General features: G+C 33.7%; 1 protein-coding gene across 2 annotated transcripts in view; it reads right to left on the bottom strand.

The window, feature by feature from the left end:
• Positions 1-13026, bottom strand: part of PPP1R3A (protein phosphatase 1 regulatory subunit 3A) — a 62082-nt gene extending 49056 nt beyond the window's left edge. The window contains exon 1 of one of the 2 annotated variants that reach the window (XM_074193880.1): positions 12174-13026. In XM_074193880.1, coding sequence (XP_074049981.1) covers positions 12174-12964 — 791 coding nt within the window. In that variant the 5' untranslated portion in view covers positions 12965-13026. The remainder of the gene's footprint in view (positions 1-12173) is intronic. The other variant, XM_074193881.1, reaches the window with a different exon arrangement.
• Positions 13027-20283: the final 7257 nt, after the last annotated feature.

Below are 20283 nucleotides of genomic sequence, written 5' to 3'. Positions count from 1 at the left end.
ATGTATTCTAGCCATAGCAACTATGTTAAAATTTTGATAGGAATATAATATTCAGTTGATTCAAATGGTACATCCAATCATTAATCCCATCTCTATGTATACTCTTTCCACTAAATCCAACTGTAATTTCTTTATGCCCTATCTTCTGAAATTTTTGTCTATATTTTCTCATAAATCTTCAGTTAAAGAATCAAGTTATGGCAGTATAGACCTCTATCTTGTTTATTTGGGGTTTTTTTCTATCAATGAGCTATAGCTACACCAATCAAGCTTTCATTTTTACTACATGACTGATCTAATCCTTTTCTGGTCTTCTATGGCTTTTAAAAGGTCTTTCATTTCATTTCATTTGTCAAATACAAATAATCTTTTGTAAAATATAGTAGCATGATTATGCCTACCATGTGCTCAGATGGAAGAGGGAGGGAAGTAAAATTATTTTAATTTCCACTTAAGTGCCTATAATATGTAAGTTCTATGATCAAATTTCACAAATACAAAGCAAACAAGGATCAAGGTAGTTGAGTGTTAATTATGCTTCTGGACCTAGACATCTAAGAGAAAATTTCTTAATTTTTAATTTAGATGTAGTAAAAATGGGGTGGGAGTAGGGAGTTCTTGTCTTTTTTTAATTATGCATTAGTCACCCAAGATGTTACCAATCCTGACTTATTTACTCCTTGAGTAAAGGGATATTCAGGCAAGGTGGAGATATCTTGCTTCAAAAAGAGTCATGAATTGATTCTATGGATGATTGTGTTCAAGGAGAAAAAGAAATTATGTACAGATTTCACATTACCCATTATTTTAATGGTAGAGGACAGGACTTGGATTCAGAATGAACTTACCTCCCCCACTGCCTCCAAAATTCCTAGCTTTGTGACAATGAGCAAGTTGTTTGCCTTTAAAACTTCACTTATCTCTACTGGGACATAAAGTTAATGGTATTTAGAGTACCCTCTCTACTTAGATCTCTTCTTAACTCATTGCATTCGTAACTATTTTATTACAAACTGGTAACTGTTAGATTGATAAAACATAAACTCCTTGAAATCAAAAAATGCATCATTTTTAATCCTCTCCAGTTGCTCATGAGATCCAAATAATATTCACTTAATAAATATGATTTTAAAAAATTTCAAATTGGAAAATTGAACCTAAAATTGTCTAAATTCAAATAAAATATGCACCAGAGCCAGGATTTGAATCTCAGTCTCCTGACTCAAAATTTCCCATTTGTTCTAATGTACTAAGATGGGCTATCTGGTTCAGTTCAAATCTGATCCCCCCAAAAAAGCTAGATTCAGAGATTTTCAAACTGAGCCAGAATCACAAATGAAGTTTTGCTCTTTGAGAAAAAGAAGTTTATCACTCTAGACTCTGGACAAAGCTATAATAAAATTATATGTAGTTACATCTCAAATCAGAAATGACTGAAAAAACTAAGCAATAATACTATTTGCTGCCAATCTAGCATACTGTCTTCCATATGAGGTTCCATATTTTAAGAATGGAAAGAAGAGCATGATAAGGTTCAAAAAGAAATTAGTAAAGATTTCTCAAAGTTAAGTAAATGGGATGTGAAAAGATGACTCTTAAGCACAGTATCTTATCTACATGATTGACATGTAGGTCATGTGGTTGGGTGGGTGGAGGATTCTTGAACACAGGAAAATAGATATCCTTCAGGAAGACAGCATAATTATTAGCAAGCATCCAAGTATAAAGATGATGATCCTATATTCTCCATCTCCACTGACAGCCAAAGAGAAAATGAATTTGAGCTATAAGTGTAGTTAGATATTGAGAGTCAGGAAGATATAATGTCTTCATAAAAGACATTATCAGAATCCAAAACAAATTCTGAAGGATTTCAGCCTTTCCAAGGATTTGAAAAGGATACCAAAAAAAAATCTTTGGGGTTGAATTCAACAATTCTGCCCAAGTTCAAACATATGATTCAATGACTCCTTAAAAGCCATCAATATGATTCAATACAAATTTCTCAAATATTATAAAATATTCTGTTGCTATCAATAATAATGATTTTAGTTTTATTTAAACCAGAAAATATAATCTTAGGGAATGATGTGGATGTTAAATCAAAAGCAAAATTCTTTTCCCTGTGCTAGATTATGAGAAAAAAATCTATATATAATATTCAATTTTCAAGCCCCTTGAAATAGAATTAATTGAATTAATTTATTTAATTAATAAAATTAGAGCAGCAATATTTGTAGCAATTTATTTATGGATATTAATTCTTCAGAGAGAATATAGCAGGTGATCTTGAGACCTCGACAAAGGTTTAAGGTCTAACTCTGATGAGTACTGGCTGTGTGATCCTGAGTAAGTCACAACATCTCAGTGTTCCAGGCAATAAATTTCAGAGAAATTGCCAACCGGCATTGTTAGAGGGAATTCCTTATCCAGAGATTCCTATATCAATAAAATCATAAGTATGGTCCTTAAAACTAGACCTAATCTTCTCAAGACCACTGAATAACATATTAAGAGTTGGAAGGGTCTTTAAAGGTCACCCACAACCTGCTCATCTTATAAATCAGAAAATGGAGCCCAAGAGCTAAATGATTTGTCCAAAGTCACATATTAAGTGACTGAGTTGGTATCTGAACCTATTACTGACTCCAAATATCATGTTCTTCCTATTATGATATAATGAAATGAGTGCAATGTGGACATGTCATCTACTTTCAATTCTGATAACATACTAATGACCCTGAGCTATGGGTAAGCAATGCTCTATGAAGGTTCCACTGGGTCAGGACACCAACAAAAATTTTGTAGCAATGCAAATCTGCTTTAAACTTCAGAGTCAAAAGGTTCTTTTTGGATCGTGGCCTTATTTATCCTCAGGAAAAAAAAGTCATCCAGGATGTTATTGGAATAAAATCTACTAATGAAATGAGTCCCATATAACTCTCAGGCACAGTGTTTCATTATTAAGGATGCATGCTATGTATATCATTGGGGGTAGAGGGAAGAAGGATGTCCTTTAGTTCATTAGTAATAGTGGAAATTTAAAAAAGGATCAAAATGTCACAGCCGCAGCTGCCCATATGCCAGTTACAGCAATTTTATTGTTAAAATTCTATTTCTATTTATTGTGATTTGAATAGCCCTGATATGCCAATAGACAGTCCATTTACAGAATCACCTGGATGGTGGGGGAGGGTGAGGATGTTAAAATTCTCTATGACAGGTTTGTTTAATGTACAATTGGTCTCTGTCACTAAACAATGGCGTATAAAAGTCCAATTTAGCAATTTATTTCTATTTGTCATAAAATCTTTAAGCAGTAGGATGGCATGATTAGGGCTTCAAAACTAGTTATTATTTATATAATAGATAATAACACCACTGTGTCTGTTAAACAGGATGAATTTTTTAGAGCGTCAGCAAAAAAATAAAAAATGATGGAGTTTGAAGAACACTGTCCTAACGATTTTTTCCCTTCATATAGTCATTAAATAGAGAAGACTGGAAAAATTACCAGAATGTGACAGCATTTAGATAGAACAATCTAAGCTTTTAAAAAAATGGTTTGTTTTCTGTATCTAAATTCAACAAGAAGCAATGGTACATACTGGATAGAATATTAGAACTAGAGTCAAAATTTCCTGAATTCTAATTCCACTTTTAAATCCAATTAGTCTGGCACATCTCTAGCACTATTTACAATGTCAATAGCTATTCTCAGAAGAAGAATGCAACTATTAACAACTATATGAAAAAAATGTTCCAAATCACTAATAATAAGAGATGTGTAAATCATCACAACCATGAGGGTTTAACCTCACAGTCAGAAAAATCCAATTGATGACAAAAGATGAGAATAGTCAATAGTCATGGAGTGTTGTAGAATTACAGGATTGTTATTATTGTTAGTAAATTTTCTGATTAGTTCAATCAATTGGAAAGCAATTTAGAATTAGATATTTCCTTTGATCCAGGGATCCCATTGCTAAATATATATCTAAGAAAGTCATTAACAAAAGAAAAGTTTCCATCTATTATTCCACAGATATTATAATCAATCAAGAGATAGAGAACTTTACAAGATATAAAATGTATAATTTTGAGTACATCAAATTAAAAAGGTTTCATACAAACAAAACCAATACAGCCAAGATTAGAAGGAAAGTGAGAAACTTGAGAAGGGAGAGAAGGATTAAAGCAAGTTTCTCTTATAAAGGCCTCATGTATCCAGATAACTGAGCCAAATTTATTAGAATATGAATCATTATTCAATTGATAAATAGTCTAAGCATATGAACAGGAAGTTTTTAGAAGAAGAAATCAAAACTATCTAGAATCATATGAAAAAAAAATCCTCCAAATTGCAATTGGTTAAAGAAATGCAAATTAGAACAACTCCTAGATAGCTCCTCACACCTATCTGATTGGCTAATATGACAGAAAAGAGAAAAGAACAATTGTTGGAGAAGATGTGGAAAAATAGTTACACATGGAACTGATTTATTCCTTATGGAAATTTGGAACCATCTCTTTGCAGAATAATGTTTTTAAATGTAGAAAATAAAACAGCAAACATATTATATATATATATATATATATATGATTAGAAAGGAATCTGAAATATCAAAATATATATATATATATATATATTTAAAGCAAGTTCATAAACCATAATTTAAGAATCTTTCCTCTAGTATATGGGATCCTACTTTACTTTTCCTAAGACAGACCTCATCCCAAAAATTTTATCCGATTTTTTTGTGCCACATACTCAGAGAAATGTTGGTAATTCACTGTCTACAGAGCATAGCAAATAGTGGTGAAGTGACTCAAAATCTTGCAATGAGTATCTATTTTAGCATTTAGCCTGAAGAAGACTTAGATAGAATGTAATAGTCATATTCAGATATTAGAAGGATTGGCATATGGGAGAGATTTTTCTCTTTGACCCCAAAGATCAGAACTGGGCTCACTTGACTGAAATTATATGAGGAAACATTTTAGCTCAAAAGAAGGAAAATTCTTAACAATTAGAGCTATCTGAAAATAGGACAGACTGCTTGGAGGATAGTCAATTCCCCATAGCTAGATGCAGTCAAGGGCAGGTATTGATGTAGATGGGACTTCCATTTGGGGTAAGGATTTCTTGTAAATATTTTGTGAGGATCTGAGAAGCCTCCCCTGCTTTCATATATTTGTGTGTGTATTTTTTTCTGTGTAAATAGTTTCACATATGTGCAGATAAGTATATGTGTTTATATATGCATATATTATATACTTGTACACATGTATGTTTGTGTATATAAACATGTATATTTATGTATGTGTGTGTGTATAGCACTAGGTGGCTGATATTCCAAAATGAATAGAGTTTTACTCCTTTAAGTTAAAGCATTGTCTACTATTAACATTAACAATTGATCAGTCATTAATTTATTAGCCTCTACCACATGACAAGTAGCTGAAAACAGGTTGGATAGAGGACTGTAGGGAGATACATTTTGGGGAAGGACAGGCTTAAGAGGGAATCCAAAACAAGCAATATGAAGTTCCTGGGATAGGGGCAGGAGAGGAAAGAACTGTATAGAAAGAAGGCAAAAATATTTCCAAAACATCCTAATTTCTCTTCTTGGAATGCTCCTGATTTAAGGTCCCCAATTAGGTTCAGTCTAAGGAATGTGATCCCAGAAATGACTTATTTTTTTGCTCTAAGAATGCTAATGGTTGAGAGAAGCTAGGAAAGTAGAGGGCAGAGCTGTTCTTGGCTCACCACTCCCTCTAGGTCTAAAGTTTCTAATCAACTTTAAGAGAATACCAATGTTTATGAGTCTGGAGTGGACCTGCTGTGAGCAAAAATGTAGTAGGGCACTTGTGGGACCCTAGAAAAATAGAAACTGGTAGGCAACCTCCTCTGTGGCACAGGTGTGGTCATCCCCTGCCTGCCAACTGGAAACTCCCAAGTAAGATGCCTGCCACTGGCAGATCTCTGCAAATTCATTTTCTGTCCTGTTGCTTCATGATGCTTTTTACTGAGGTCAAGTGTAATGGTTAGGGTGTTGAACTTGCAGTCAGGAAACTGGGATTCCTTATTCTGTCTCTGATACTGTAGGACATGAACAAATCATTTCAGTACTATTGGTCTCAGTTTCTGTGCCAATAAAATGGGGATGATAATATCTGTAGCCCTTAGTCACAAGACTCTAGGAACCAACGAGGAAAATGTATATAGAACACTTTTAGTGTTATATAAACATCAACCATCATCATTATCATCTTGTTCTCATATTTTTTAATGATATTCAGTCAAAACAATCCTGGGCCAAGTACCTCCTTTGATGAACCAAGAAAAATTTGGACATTATTCTTTCATATTTAATGTTCTAAACACTATTAGAGAGGTAGGTGAAATAATTGCTTTTTGTAATTGAGAAAATATCAAATGTAAGTTCATTCTATGAAGACTCCCTGAAAGCATACTCATTACAACCCAAATAGCAAAAAAGAACATTGAGATTAGACAGATCTTATCCTCTTCTCATGCTTCTGACTTTCTCTGCTAGGTTTCTCTATTTTGAAAACTTTATGTTCCATATATTTTGGAGATTTTGAGGTTTTGGAATGGATATATCTATCAAAAACATTATTCTTAAATTTTTATGAAGTACCTTCACTTGCCTGAAATACTCTGACCATTATTTCTGCTTTCTAGTTTTCCTGACTTCTATAAAAACTCAGATCAAATCCCTCTATACAAGAGGTCACCCTTCCCCCACACACTTACAAGTGTCTCCCTTTATATGCTATGGAAATAGCATGTATAAACCTAGATCCTTATTGTCTCCCATTAGAATTTAATCTCACTGAGAACATTCTCATTGAGAAGTGTTTTCTACTTCCCTTCCTTGTTTGTATCCCCAGAATTTAGCACACTATATGGAACATCATAAAAACGATAAATGCTTACTGACAGACATGTAGAATTATTATCTAAGATTTCTTCCCTTTAAATAGTTCCTTCTACTTGAACTAGACTGATCCAAAAGTGAATAAATCCTTGAGTCTACCTTGAACCTATACACACCTTCTTGGACACTCCTCACAAGGAATCTCAAGAGTATTTGAAACCCAGTATCCCTAAATTCAGCCAGTAATTAGAACACACCACATGACCATGCACTTTTGCCTCCATTTTTTTAGTTTTGTTGTGATTTAACCATTCCATGAATGAAAATTGTAGTTTTAAAATGGAAATTATGTTAGAGTTTTTCTTTTTATGATTGATTTTTCTTGTTTCTATGCCTTGCTTGACAGGTTTATGCATCTGCATTACTCAGGGATTTCTTTACTTCTCTCTATCCATGCTATCACACCCTACCAAGTATCTATATTACATTACTTTTCTACTTGGCAAAATGTCTAGATTTGGTTCACTTAAGAAAAAGAAATAAACAGATTTTGACCGAATCTGAAAAGGTATGTTTTTGGCACCTAGCAGAAAGGTGACCAAATAACCTAGACCACCCTCCAAGTTCAAACCTACAGATAACAATACATTCCACACATTCCATGATACTTGCCTTCATAGTATGAGAAAATGTAATGTATGTATTTCTTTTACATTTATTTATTTTAAATCTGTGGGAGATTAATTCATTTCCATTATAAAACTTTCTTTGGCAGTTTCCCTTTCCCTCTGCCTCTTTTTGGCTTCAATTTCCATCCTCCCCACCTCCCCCCACCCCCACCCAACATAACTAAGCCATAAACTTTCCAATAGGCTTTGCTTTCAAATTTCTACCATATTTGGAAATGCTCTCATGAATTAAATTCTAACTATGGCTTTACCCATAATTGCTCCAGGTGGTACTCTTCTCAGGGATATTTGCATTTTAATAGAGAGCTCTTGAACAATGAAAGATCCTTCAAGACCCAAAAGGAATGAAGCTTTAATTGGGAACACTATAGGCACTGTGAAAAGCAGTGGGAAACATATTTGAAGTAGAATAGTCTTCTGAGGTGTTTAAAGTTGCATCAGATAGGTGCTATTACACTTTATCTGCTTTTAAAGATCATAGGATCAGAAATCTAAAGTTGGAAGCATCCTCAGTAATAATGTTCCAATTTGTGATTATATAGACTGAAATCCAGGCCCAGGGAGGGTGAGTCACTTGCATGCAGTTCAGAGATAGGACTTGAACCCAAGTCCCATGACTTCAAAGCTAATTCTCTTTTAACCACAGCACACTGCCTCCCTCAAGACTGTCATATATGTTTGTATAAATTTTATTTAAATCTGAATTCATAACATGCTACTTCTAGAAAGTAGTTTGACTTGTTTGTACAGCACAATCATGTCTATGAAGGTGTTCAATTGACTCATAACATATAGATATGTTAGTTAGCAATTAGCATTTATTAAACAACAACTATATTCTAGGTTCCATTCTGATTTCTGGAGATACAAAGAAAGGCAACACAAAACAAAACTATTCAATTTATTCTCATGAATTAAAAATTAAATTAAATTAATAAATGGAAATATTAGAACATAGGGGGAGTGATTGAAAAGATAAAGACTATGCTCTTCTCAATATAGTGCCCCAGTTAGACAGTAGTCCACCTGCAAGTAGAGATTATTGACATTTTCATAAAGTGCAACCTAAAAGACCCCCCAAAAGCAAATAACTTCAATTTAAAAAGATTGGTTATTACTTTCAGAATCCATATAGATTTTGCTTACTGCCTGTCCCAGGGTCCCCTCATTTTGATTTCAATGGCTATTTATAGGTTAGAGAATTAGTTATTTGCCTCCATGCAGAGATGAATGCATGAAGCAAATCTTACATGATTTTTTTCTCTAGAAGAAAATGATCAATAAATTGGTATCTTTAGGTATTATGTAAATTATTTGTTTTGGTCTAGATCCACAATTTCATCAGTGTGGACAATTACCAGTAGAAAATGTCTCCACTTATGCAGATCAGTAACTCACCTGTAAAATCTGGTTGTGCAGAGTTGCATAGGGCTTTGAGGATTTAAGTGACAAAGAAAGTATATAAGAGGGGCAGCTAAGTGGTGCAGTGGATAGAGCATTGACCCTGGAGACAAGAAGACCTTAATTCAAATTCAGGCTTAGACACTTCTAAGCTTGTGACTCTGGGCACATCACTTAACTGTGATTGCCTCAAAAAAAAAACAAAAAATGTATAACAGAGGGAAAACTTGAACTCAGATTTTCCTGACTCCTAGTACAGTTCTCTTTTTACAATGCCAGACTATCTTTCATAATAACAACCTAAAGTCACATTCACTAATACAACAACAACCATCAGTCAAAAACAACAATTAATTTAATCAAAGGAGTCTAAGCTCATCCTTATTTTAGGAAAGTACAATATTATGTTTTGTGATATCCCACTAATAATGTAAAGAGATTTTTTTTCCTTGACAAAGCCCCTTGCAATGGAAAGCAACTGTAATATTCATTTTGAAATTTGATAGTGCTCTCTTGTGTGAGTTTTAGGAATATTTGAAAACCATTGCATATAAATTATATTATGGAAAAGCTGTATAAATATTCTATTATGGCACATGCTGTTCTATGGATCTGTCAGGATTTCCTTTATACACTCCATTTTGAGTGGTATATAAATCAGATGTAAAAATTCATGTTGGACTGAAACTCAGCACAGAAACCTCCTCCAGAGGCAAATGCTTTTTTTTCAAAATGTGGTTTGAATTATATTGGTCATTTTTAAGTTATAGAACTGCAGAAATGTATTTGTGGGTTTGAGGGGGAGGCTTTTTTTCTTTTATAACTCATTAGGAAACTTTACAAGCCTTTAGACCATTTTGTGGTTTAAGACTCAGGTTTTTCCCTACAGTGATATTAGGACTTGAATGGTGTCTGCTGTAATTCAATGATAACTCTTCTGAAAAAAAAAGTCTCTCTCCCCCACAACATACATATGCATGTATGTTGTGAAATACATGAAATAAATATAAGCATTCATGTAAGTATACATATGCATGATCACCTATACGTTCACATGTGTTGCATGTATATGTACATGTATTTTTATCCTAGTCATGGTCATTCATTCCTTAGACAGGCAAAACTTCAATTAGTATTGTTAACATATAGTTTTCTTTATTGAAAAAATAGAAATAGGTTAACCCTGTATACTTTGCCTTTTTTTTGTGTTCTTGGAATCCAGTCAAGTTTGGTAAGCATAAAGAACTTCCTATCTGTACCAGATTAAGGCATATAATATAATATAATTAAAGTATACACTTTCAAAACCACATTTTAATCTTACATAAAAAAACCACTTGGTAAAAGAGTATTTTGTTTTTAGCAATTTCCAAAGCTGTGCTCTTCTGAAAAGTAGCATGTTATGAAATGCTAAATCAATATTAATAAGGATCTCATCAAATGTCTCAAATTTATGCAAGCTTATAATGCCAAAGATGAGTATCATTTTTTAAATAATGGTATTATCTATGTTTTAAGAATTTCACAATTGAAGATTTCTTAAATTTGTGGATAATCAAATCTTATGGTAAATAGACAAATAATCATCTTAGCATATATAGATGTTATAATGCTATTTTTATATTTACAAATAACTTTACAATACAGATTTGAGGGAACTTCATTTACACTTTACAAAAACTGAGCAAAAAGCAGAAGCCCTAACAAATTTAAGGGAGAAAACATGAATATTTCACTATTGCAAGTATTTTAAAATAATAAACCATTAGTTTTTTCAATCAACAGCAAAGTCATATATATATATATATATATATATATATATACATACACATATATTGTAGCAGTTTATGCTTTTAATTGTGTCGCTTTATCTGACTGATTCCTCAAAAACTAGAAAACTAGATAGAGAAGTTAAGTGATTCATCACCGTTCACACAATGTTAGTAGCAGAACTGGAACAAGAGCCTGTATTTTTTTCTAAGTTCCAAATATAATGCTTTTTTCCATAGCACAGTTTTCAGTATAGTCTGAAGGCAAAATCCTCTTCCCTCTGCTTTTCCTCCATTAGAAACTGGCAGAATAGACAACTCCGGAAAAGAGGTAGACCAGTGATGAGTGGAACAGTAGTTTCATTTTTTTATTTGGGAACCTTTCTAGCAAAAGCTGAGGGGGAGTACCAGGAAACAAACTTTTCCTTTAAAATGATGATTTGGTAGCCTGATACCATGAGAATTTAATCAATCTATAATATGGAGGTAATAAAAACCAGACATTCTTTATTACAATTATAAATGGGTTTTCAAGTCAACCATAGATATTAACAGCTCCAAAACACAGACCAGTATATCTGAATTCCTTGGTCTCTCTTAAAAAAATTTCTTTAGCTTATAGTTTACAATTTCTTTAAGGTTGTAGTTACCATGATAATCTGTCATATTTTAGTATTTAAGTAACATGACATGCTTAATCAGTCAAAATTCTTAAAAACTTCTCATCATCTCATTGTACCTTTATCATTTTATTATCGTAAACCTAGCCCTCACAACAATACTAATCAGGAAATCATCGAATTTTCCTATAAATGAACTAAAAAAAAAAATCAGTCAGAAAATTTATGTTTGAAATATCAAGCTAATATTATAAGATCATAGGAGGTGATAATAGAAATCTAAGTAGTATTCACTTTTTGAAGCACTCTTTTTTCATTCATTAAATACCAGAGTAGACTTTTAGGCATATTGATTGGAAATCAATGAACTTACAACTTCATATTTCATTTTTGTGTGTGGAGATAATCTTTATATTAGGGAATGAGGGGAGTACCAATAAATTTCCCAGTTTACATTAAATTAGTCATTGGTGACACTGTAAGTTGTTAAGAGATTTAGAATATTTTGTGCTTTCTCTTGTTATAGACTCCTTCAAAAATCTTTAACAATTAACCAATAGTGCACATACTCAACTTCCTGCCCATCCTCTATCATACACATATACTTAATGATTTAGAAGAGATATGCTCTATTAAGAAATAAGATTCTTATTAAAGTCAAATAGGATTTTAAATACATATATACAGTGTAGTCTAAAATACAATTACAATTTCTTTTAACAAGTGAAATACATATGACATGAAATAGTGAAGCTTGTCAACACTAAAAACTATAAGATGTAACCTCACCTTGATTTTACCTTTAAGCAGCCTCTTAACAGTCTGTTGGTTATTACTTCTGGAGATTTTTCAGGTTCTTTCTCCCTTTCCTTCTTTTGACAGACCAATATATAGTTTTCACCATTATTGTTTGACCAAAATGTACCAATAGAAGTTTCATAGCGTATACAAAATTCAATCCTAGCACCATCTTTTTGATAGGGAGGAACCAATGAAATCTTAAAGGAGAATTGATCAGTCTCACCATCACAAGAATTAGGGACATACTCTGCTAAAATGTCATAATGTGAAAGCCAGTTATCTAAGGACATTCTAACATAGACTAACTTCTCAAAAGAAACATTCAAAACTCGGATAGTGCCCTTCATAGTTGTAGCCCCAGGTAAGAACTCGGTCGACTCCAGCATTGCCTTCTGAACTTGTAGTTCCTGCATCAGCACTTCTTTTGAAGGTAAATCAAACAGTGGAGATAAAACATATTCCTCTGTGTGGAAAACATTATCCATTAAGTCAAAATGTGACGATGCTCCCGGTAACTCCCAACAGTCATATTCTTTAATAGATACAAGATTGAATCCCAAGGCATCAGCAAATGAAACTCTTCGTGAACCTGAAGTAGGAGTATCCAAGTATGGATAATCTGATTCAGAAGAATCAGAGCCTCTTCGTCTTGGGAGAGGGGAGAAGTGAGGTTTGAAGTTATCTTTAATTTGTTCATCTTCAGAAAGGGAATCAGATAAACTAGGAACTTCTAAAAAATTATCCTTGTTAATCTGTACAGTTTCTTCGGAAGGCTCCATTGGGCTCTCTGATATAAACCAAGGGAGAACTGGACAACTAGTAGCAACTGATATTTGAGATACTGAGATTTAAAAGAAGTATAATGTTACAGTTGACATTGCAGAAGGGAGTCAGATCTAAATATAGAAGCTCTGGTGTGTAAACTATGCTGGCTGGCTTTCCAAAGGCCTTTAATTTGATCACATCAATGTTACTCTGCCCAGGCTAAGTTTCACATTTAATCCTCATGTTTAAAATAAATATGTATTCATCTATGCACTGACCCCCAAAGTAACATTTTGAAATCCATCTCTGTCTTGTCAGAAACTAGAACCAATTTCCATTAGAGATGAAGCTTTTCATGGTTGTCGGTTGATTTTGTTTCTTACCATACTCACTCATGTCTTGGATGAAATCAGTACCCCTTTCTGGCATACAAAGAGGCTAGATGATTAGTGTGCCTCTGCTACACCCTGCTGTAAATTAGGCATCAATCTAAACCAATCCAATAAACTTTTATTAAAATGCAATTATATGCAAGGCAGTGAAGTTACAAATTCAATATTTTTTAAAGAATAACAAAATTTTTTAGAAGAACTTTTTTTTTTTAAAAATGGGATCACCCATCTAGGGCCAAATGGAACTCTAAAGTCACCTAATCCAAACACTTCATTTACAGCTATGAAAAGTAAGACCCTGGAAAGTAAAGAGACTTTCCCAAGGTCACACAGGAGTAAGCATCAGAGATGGTATTTGAACTCCAAATTCCCATGTTCTTTTAAAGAGATTATATTTTACTGAAAAAATATAATATGCAGACAAATAAGTATATAAAGGAGGAATGAAAAAAGGCTTTCCACATTTGGAAGTTCTATTTAAGTCTTTTGGGCTATTGCTTTGTACTGCCGGACAGAACTTAAGTATTGTTGGCCACTATAATTTCTAGAGCAGTGCATTTTTCAATCTTTAGGGAGAATGTGCTTGAGTTTGTTGCCTTTTTTGTTTTGAAATTATTTGATTTCTTTTAATGAATCTGTAGGAAAACGCACAAGAAGATGCCATAAACTACTTGGTTTGGACACATTAAAGAGGTACATTGGTAAAGTAAATCTGACTCTGAAAGGAATCAAGTATATAGAAAATGTTCAGCTCATTTCTCTTTGCACTGTCATCCTGCCAGTCACCCATATTTGAAACTTCAGAGTCATTCTCAAGTCCATTCTTACTCTTAGTGTACAGTCAGTGTTAAATCTCTTGCCAGTTCTGACTCTATAACTTTGTTAGTGTTCATGCTCTTCTCTCCCATCATACAGCCACCACTCTCTAGTTCAGACCCTCATCACTTTACATCTGAATTTTGGCAAGTACCTCTTACCCGGCTTCTCTGATTCTATTTTCTTTATCCAATTCCTCTTCCACACATCTGCCCCTGTGTCACTCTCCCAGTTAAATAATCTTCAGTGACTCCCAACTGCTCTTGGAAAACAAACTTCTCAGTTTAGCATTTAAAGCACTTGGTTCAGTCTTTTTTACATTACTTCCCTTACTATACCCCTGTAGTACTACTTACTCTACATTTCAGTCAAAACGATCTAATTTTTATTCCCTGAACTCAGCATGCAACTTACCGTTTCTATGCCTAGGTTGCACTCCCTCCTTATATTTGCCTCCTAAGATATGTAATATTCTTAATATCTGGTACCACCTCCTACAGAAAGTCTTTTCTGATTACTCTTGTGGCTAATGTTGTTTACTTCTTCAAATTATCTTATTCATTTGTGCAAATTTTGTTTCTCCCAGGGGAAGATAAATTCAAAGAAGGGAGTGTCTGTTCTGTGTTCCTAGTACCTTGTATATAGAAGCTGTTAAGTAAGTGATTATTGAATTGAATTCAAGTCTTTCATGGATCCCCCATACGAGATTACTCTGTGTGACCCAATAAAATACTGGAAGAGAGGTTGTCGTGGCATCATACAAACGCTTATTCCCTACTTACTTCATATATATAGCACACCATAGACAAGCATTTTTCTGAAACCTTAGTTCCTAGGACCAGCTATTATCCAAGATATTTGAAGTATATAGCAATAGAAGGAAAGTAATGGAATTAGAAAAGAATGTCCAGAAGCATTCGATTACAACTTTCATGGCTTGCAAAAATATAAAATAATGAGGACTGGTGGAAAAATCTAACTACTGAGGTCATTGAGTCCATTCAAAGGCATGCCTCAGTACTTTGTAAGCACTTCCAATTTGTTCCATTTTAAAATTTCAAATGAAACAGGTGCTGCCACTAACCTCTGAAGAACATAATACATCTCAACATTCAAAAATGCCCCTGCTATTTGCCCTTTTCTTTTTCTTTTCTTAATTTTATCTCATTACAAAGTAATACTCCCTTTATTCATGGTAATCACTGTCTCTTTTTGGAGTTTATAACCTCCACTTAATTGTAGACAGTTGTCATGTTCCTCCTTAGTCACCACTTAGTAAAAGTGTAGAGATTTCATCTTTTTTCATCTTTTCTCACATGTCAATTCCTCCAGTGCTTTTTATCATTTTGTTACTCCTCTCTGAACTCCTTCCAGTTTGCCTATATTTTTCTGTTAATGAGGTGCCTGCAGATGAATGCAATATTATAAAACAAGTCTCTGGGGTTGTAGAGAGAAGCACAATCAACCCAAAGCCCCATGACATGGTGTTTTTCTGTGTGCCACCCAAATTCACATTGTCTTGTTTCTTTTTAGCAATAGAGAAGAAACTAACATCCAATTTTTTCATACCTACTATTACATCTGCTTTCAAAACAAAACAAAGCATATTTCCTTCCTGGGTCTCCTCTTTTCAACTAAAATATTACATTATAATGTTAGCCAATTTATGAGATAAAATCTCACCCTGTTTTATTCAGTTTAGTTTTTTAATCTATTAGATTAGTCAGAGATTTTTAGAGGTTTGTATGAAGGAACATATGAAACTAAAGATTTAATATTTCAATATAAAATATATACTCATATGAATCTCAAGTCCAAGAACCACATCTACAAATATTTATTTGTAAATACCTGCTGAATTTCTATTGTCTAATCCATAGACCTTATTGTCTCATGTACCAAAAGTGATTATTACTTGTCTAAATTAAACTCACCATTACATGAAATCTAATTTGACTTTTGCAATGACAAGGTAACAAGTTTGAGGGGAGGAATTTCTAAGGTAAGAAAAGAGAAGGTAAGGATAACGAAAATTTTATCATGTTTCTAGGTGATAGTGGAAATAGATAAACATTCCAAAGAAAGTACAGATAATCAATGTCAGTTAATTGAAATATTTAAGTGCCTCCTCCTCTACCTCCTCCTCCTACTATAACTACCATTACCACCTCAGTTTTTTGGATGGCACCAAAGGAAAGAATGGGAGAGAAGAGGTATTAGACTGGTTACCAAACTGAAGGTCCCCATAACCATCATGCTGCCCTCACTATTGTATGTCTTCGAAGCTTGGATAGTATACCAACATCATGCCAAGAGGATTCTGAAGTACACCTGTCAAGATAGGGTGCCAGATACTGAGATCCTTTCTTGAGCTAAATTGCTAAGCATTCAAACTCTACTGCAGAGACCAATTCCAAAAGACTGAACACCTTGTTCAAATGCCAAAACTATGTTTGCCTAAAAGACTTTTATGAAGAGCTCATATGAAGCAAGGATTCACATGATGATTAAAAGAAGTGATAAAAGGACATTCTATAGTTCTCTCTGAGAAACTTCAGACTTGATTATGAGACATGGGTAACATTAGTATGGTATGGCCTCATTAAAGAAGACACTCTATGAACAAAACAAAATTGCAGCAGTTCAAAAGAAATTAGATATTCAAATTTTGAGATTCCAAATATTTATATGGACTATTTGTGCCAGACTTGTGGTAGAATCTTTTTTGCTTTTGTTCTGATCAACCCCAGTCATTTAGTCCTCTTTGAGCGCAAAGGACAATAATCAATCATCATGCCAAATAATGTGTTAGGTACTAAGGATATGAAGATTAAAAACATCAACTAAAAACCAGTCCTTGCTCTCAAGGAGTTTACCTTGTATTAGGGAAAACATCATGTTCACAGATAAATAGGAAAAATATTTATAAAGTTAACACAAGGTAATTTGGGAAAAGGAGCACTGAATTTTGCAGAGATTAGGAGGGGGTCTTATGTGGGAGATGACACTTATACTGAGCTAGAAATTCTAAGAAGAGACAGTGAGGATTGATGAAGCAGAGTCTCAGAAAAGACCTCACAGATGAAGAGGTTACTTTTAGAAAAATCATCTCATTCTTAAAGATTAATTGGAAGGAGAAAAAGTTATTTAAAAGAAGCAAAAGGTTTTGAGATATGGAATGGGAAGTTGAAGGAGTTTATAGTGGCTTGATCTCTCAAGCAAGGAAGAAGTTCATGTCATCTACTGAGAGAAAGGGAAATGAGTGATGCAATAGGTACTAAAATAAGTGAAATGAAACTTTTATAAAATAAATATAATCTTAATATTTAATTAAAATAAATATAAATAGAAGTGTTTAAAATACTGAAATAAAATTAAAAGATCCAATAGGTAAAGATGACTATTCAATAGGTAATTCATCAAAGTTTGTAAAAATTATAGCATTACTATGTATCAGCAAAGAACTTGCAAATTTTGGAAAACATTAATTTTTATTCTGCTCAATTGTCACAGTTTTGTAACAATCCAACAGTGTTTGATTACTTTGTTATATAGAAGACAGGTGGTTGGGGTAACTCAGAGTTGGGGACTAGCAAGAAAGATATGGTTTTGAAAGTCAAAAGCGCAAGGGATTCAAGGTTAAAGATATATGATTGAGATGATACACTGTGACACAGTAAATAGAGCAGTGGATTCATCTCCTCTTTGGTAGTTGAATGATCCTGGCTAAGTCCCCTAACCTCTTAAAGCCTAAGTTTCTTCATCTGTAAAATGATATCCTGATTCAGTGATATCCAATGTCCCTTCCAGTTTAAATTGATGAATCTGTGATTCTACGAAATTCCTAAATCATGGTGTTTAAAATACAAAATGTATGAAGAGAAAACAGAGGTAATGAACTGAGAATTAGGAAAACATGATGAGGTGCGAGAGGCAAGTTCAAGCAGGAGGAATCATTATATTTGGATTTTTTTTTTACTAATTGTAATCAGTATATAACATCTCAGACAAGTTATTTAACTATTGGCTTCAATTTTTTTTAAGGAGGCAGCAGGGGCTAAGGAGAGAGACAATAATCTAATCTCCTTCCCAACTCTAAATTCGTTAAATCCAAAATAGCATCCTCTAAAAGGGTAAAAGAGATGGATTAAAAAAAAATAATGGTAAGAGAACATTAGACATCAAAATGTTGGGGTGGAGTCATTCTGAAAGAAAGTAAGGTTTGGCTTTTCTGGTGGGAAGACAAAAAATATAGTTGATTTGGTTTGTTTACTTTTTTTTTTTGCAAGGCAATGGGTTTAAGTGACTTGCCCAGGATCACACAGCTAGGTAGTTATTAAGTGTCTGAGACCAGATTTGAACTCAGGAACTTCTGACCCCAGGGCTGATGCTTTATCCACTGTGCTATCTAGCTGCTCTGATAAAATATAGTTGAGATGGGGAAACCATAAGAGATAATGAAGATATGGGACTCTGAAGATCAGAAAAGTCATGACTGTGACACCAGTTTTCCAAGATGAAGAGAAAAGCTCTGAATCAGTCATTAAAAACATTTAGGGAGGTCAAAATGTCCTGGAATTTGGCAGATGACAGCAACAATGTAAGATGGAAGGAATGGTAGAATCAGATGGTTTGTGCAATTTTCATTAAAAAGAAAAGTAATTGATTGATTAATGGTGACAGAGTGAAGGTCTAGAACCTTCATAGGGAACAAGATAATGAACTGATTCCTTTTCTTGGACTGTGAATCAGGAGGAATGAAATAAACTTCACTAAAAAGGGTTGCTAAGGAGGTGTCATTCTCAAGAGAAAATGTCAGAGAAGTAAGAATCACTTGCTTCCAGTGAATTTTATGTCTATAGTTTATAACTTTCTATATGTTTCTATACATTTCACTCTTTTAATGAAGTTGGTCACTCTGGGTTATCATGGCTAAAAAAGTAATCCATTAATGCCATCTTCAGATCCATTTTGCTAGACTACGTGATATACAAGAGTGAAATGCAATAAAATCTTTTAGTCTTTCTTATGAAAAAAATTATAAGGGTCAATATTGAATCCACATTATTCAGAATTATAATGCTATGGCAAAGAAAGCTATGGAAAACTGCAGTCTCTCTCTGTCTCTCTGTCTCTGTCTCTCTCTATCTCTCACTGTCTGTCTGTCTATCTGTCTGTCTGTCTGTCTCTCTCTCTCACCTCCCTCATTTGTGATGAAAAGAATGACTATGGAATCACCTGATAGGCAAGAACTCCCTTCTACAACTCTTTATCCCTTTCAAAGAAATAACACAAACCCTTGCACATACCTTGCATTTAATAAGTATCTGTCAAATAAATGATTACACAGTTAACTAATTAATAAATTAATCATATGAGATAAGTAAAGCACTTTGTAACCCTAGCTCTATTAATGTTAGCTATTGTTATTACTTATTGAAAAGTTATATATGTGGTTCTTTTGGTACCATGGAGTATACATGAAAGACACAGCTTTGTGAATTTAACTTTAATAGCTTCTGAGGTCCCTTTCAAAGCTAGTTTTGTGATCCTAACTCCCCAATCCTCCCAAATCACAGAATCAGACTTTTAAGATGTGAGGTTGTGAAAGAAAAAAGGTATTATTCCTCTTTACCTCTGCAAACACAGGGTGATCCTATGCTGATGGAGAACTTGAGCATATTTCTGTCACACCTTCAGTGGCAAGAGGTCACACATTCATTACTATGAAGGAGCAATTCTCCTCCCTCTGTACTCCTCAGTCATACTGGGGACCTCTCATAATGAGACATCAATTCCAGATGAGTCAAGTAGTCATCATTTACTGAACTATATTCAGAGAATTCCATAAGTTTATAAAGATCCTTGCTATATTTACCTAAGTGTCATGGAATAACTTGTAGTCCACTATTTAAAAACTTCCCCTCCACCAAGAATAATAACAATAATCATTTTAATAAAAAGCTATAGGGTATGGATGATGACTGGTTGAATTGGAAATCCAAGAATAGATACTTAAAAGTATTTTTTCAAGTTGATTCTTGGTTCTTAACCTTCATTATCAAAAAAGATCAAAATGGGGCAGCTAGGTGGTGCAGTGGATAGAGCACTGGCCCTGGAGTCAG

Source organism: Macrotis lagotis, chromosome 7, assembly GCF_037893015.1.
Source record: "Macrotis lagotis isolate mMagLag1 chromosome 7, bilby.v1.9.chrom.fasta, whole genome shotgun sequence".
NCBI classification, from domain to species: domain Eukaryota; kingdom Metazoa; phylum Chordata; class Mammalia; order Peramelemorphia; family Peramelidae; genus Macrotis; species Macrotis lagotis.
This window is presented reverse-complemented; position numbering and strand designations above follow the sequence as displayed.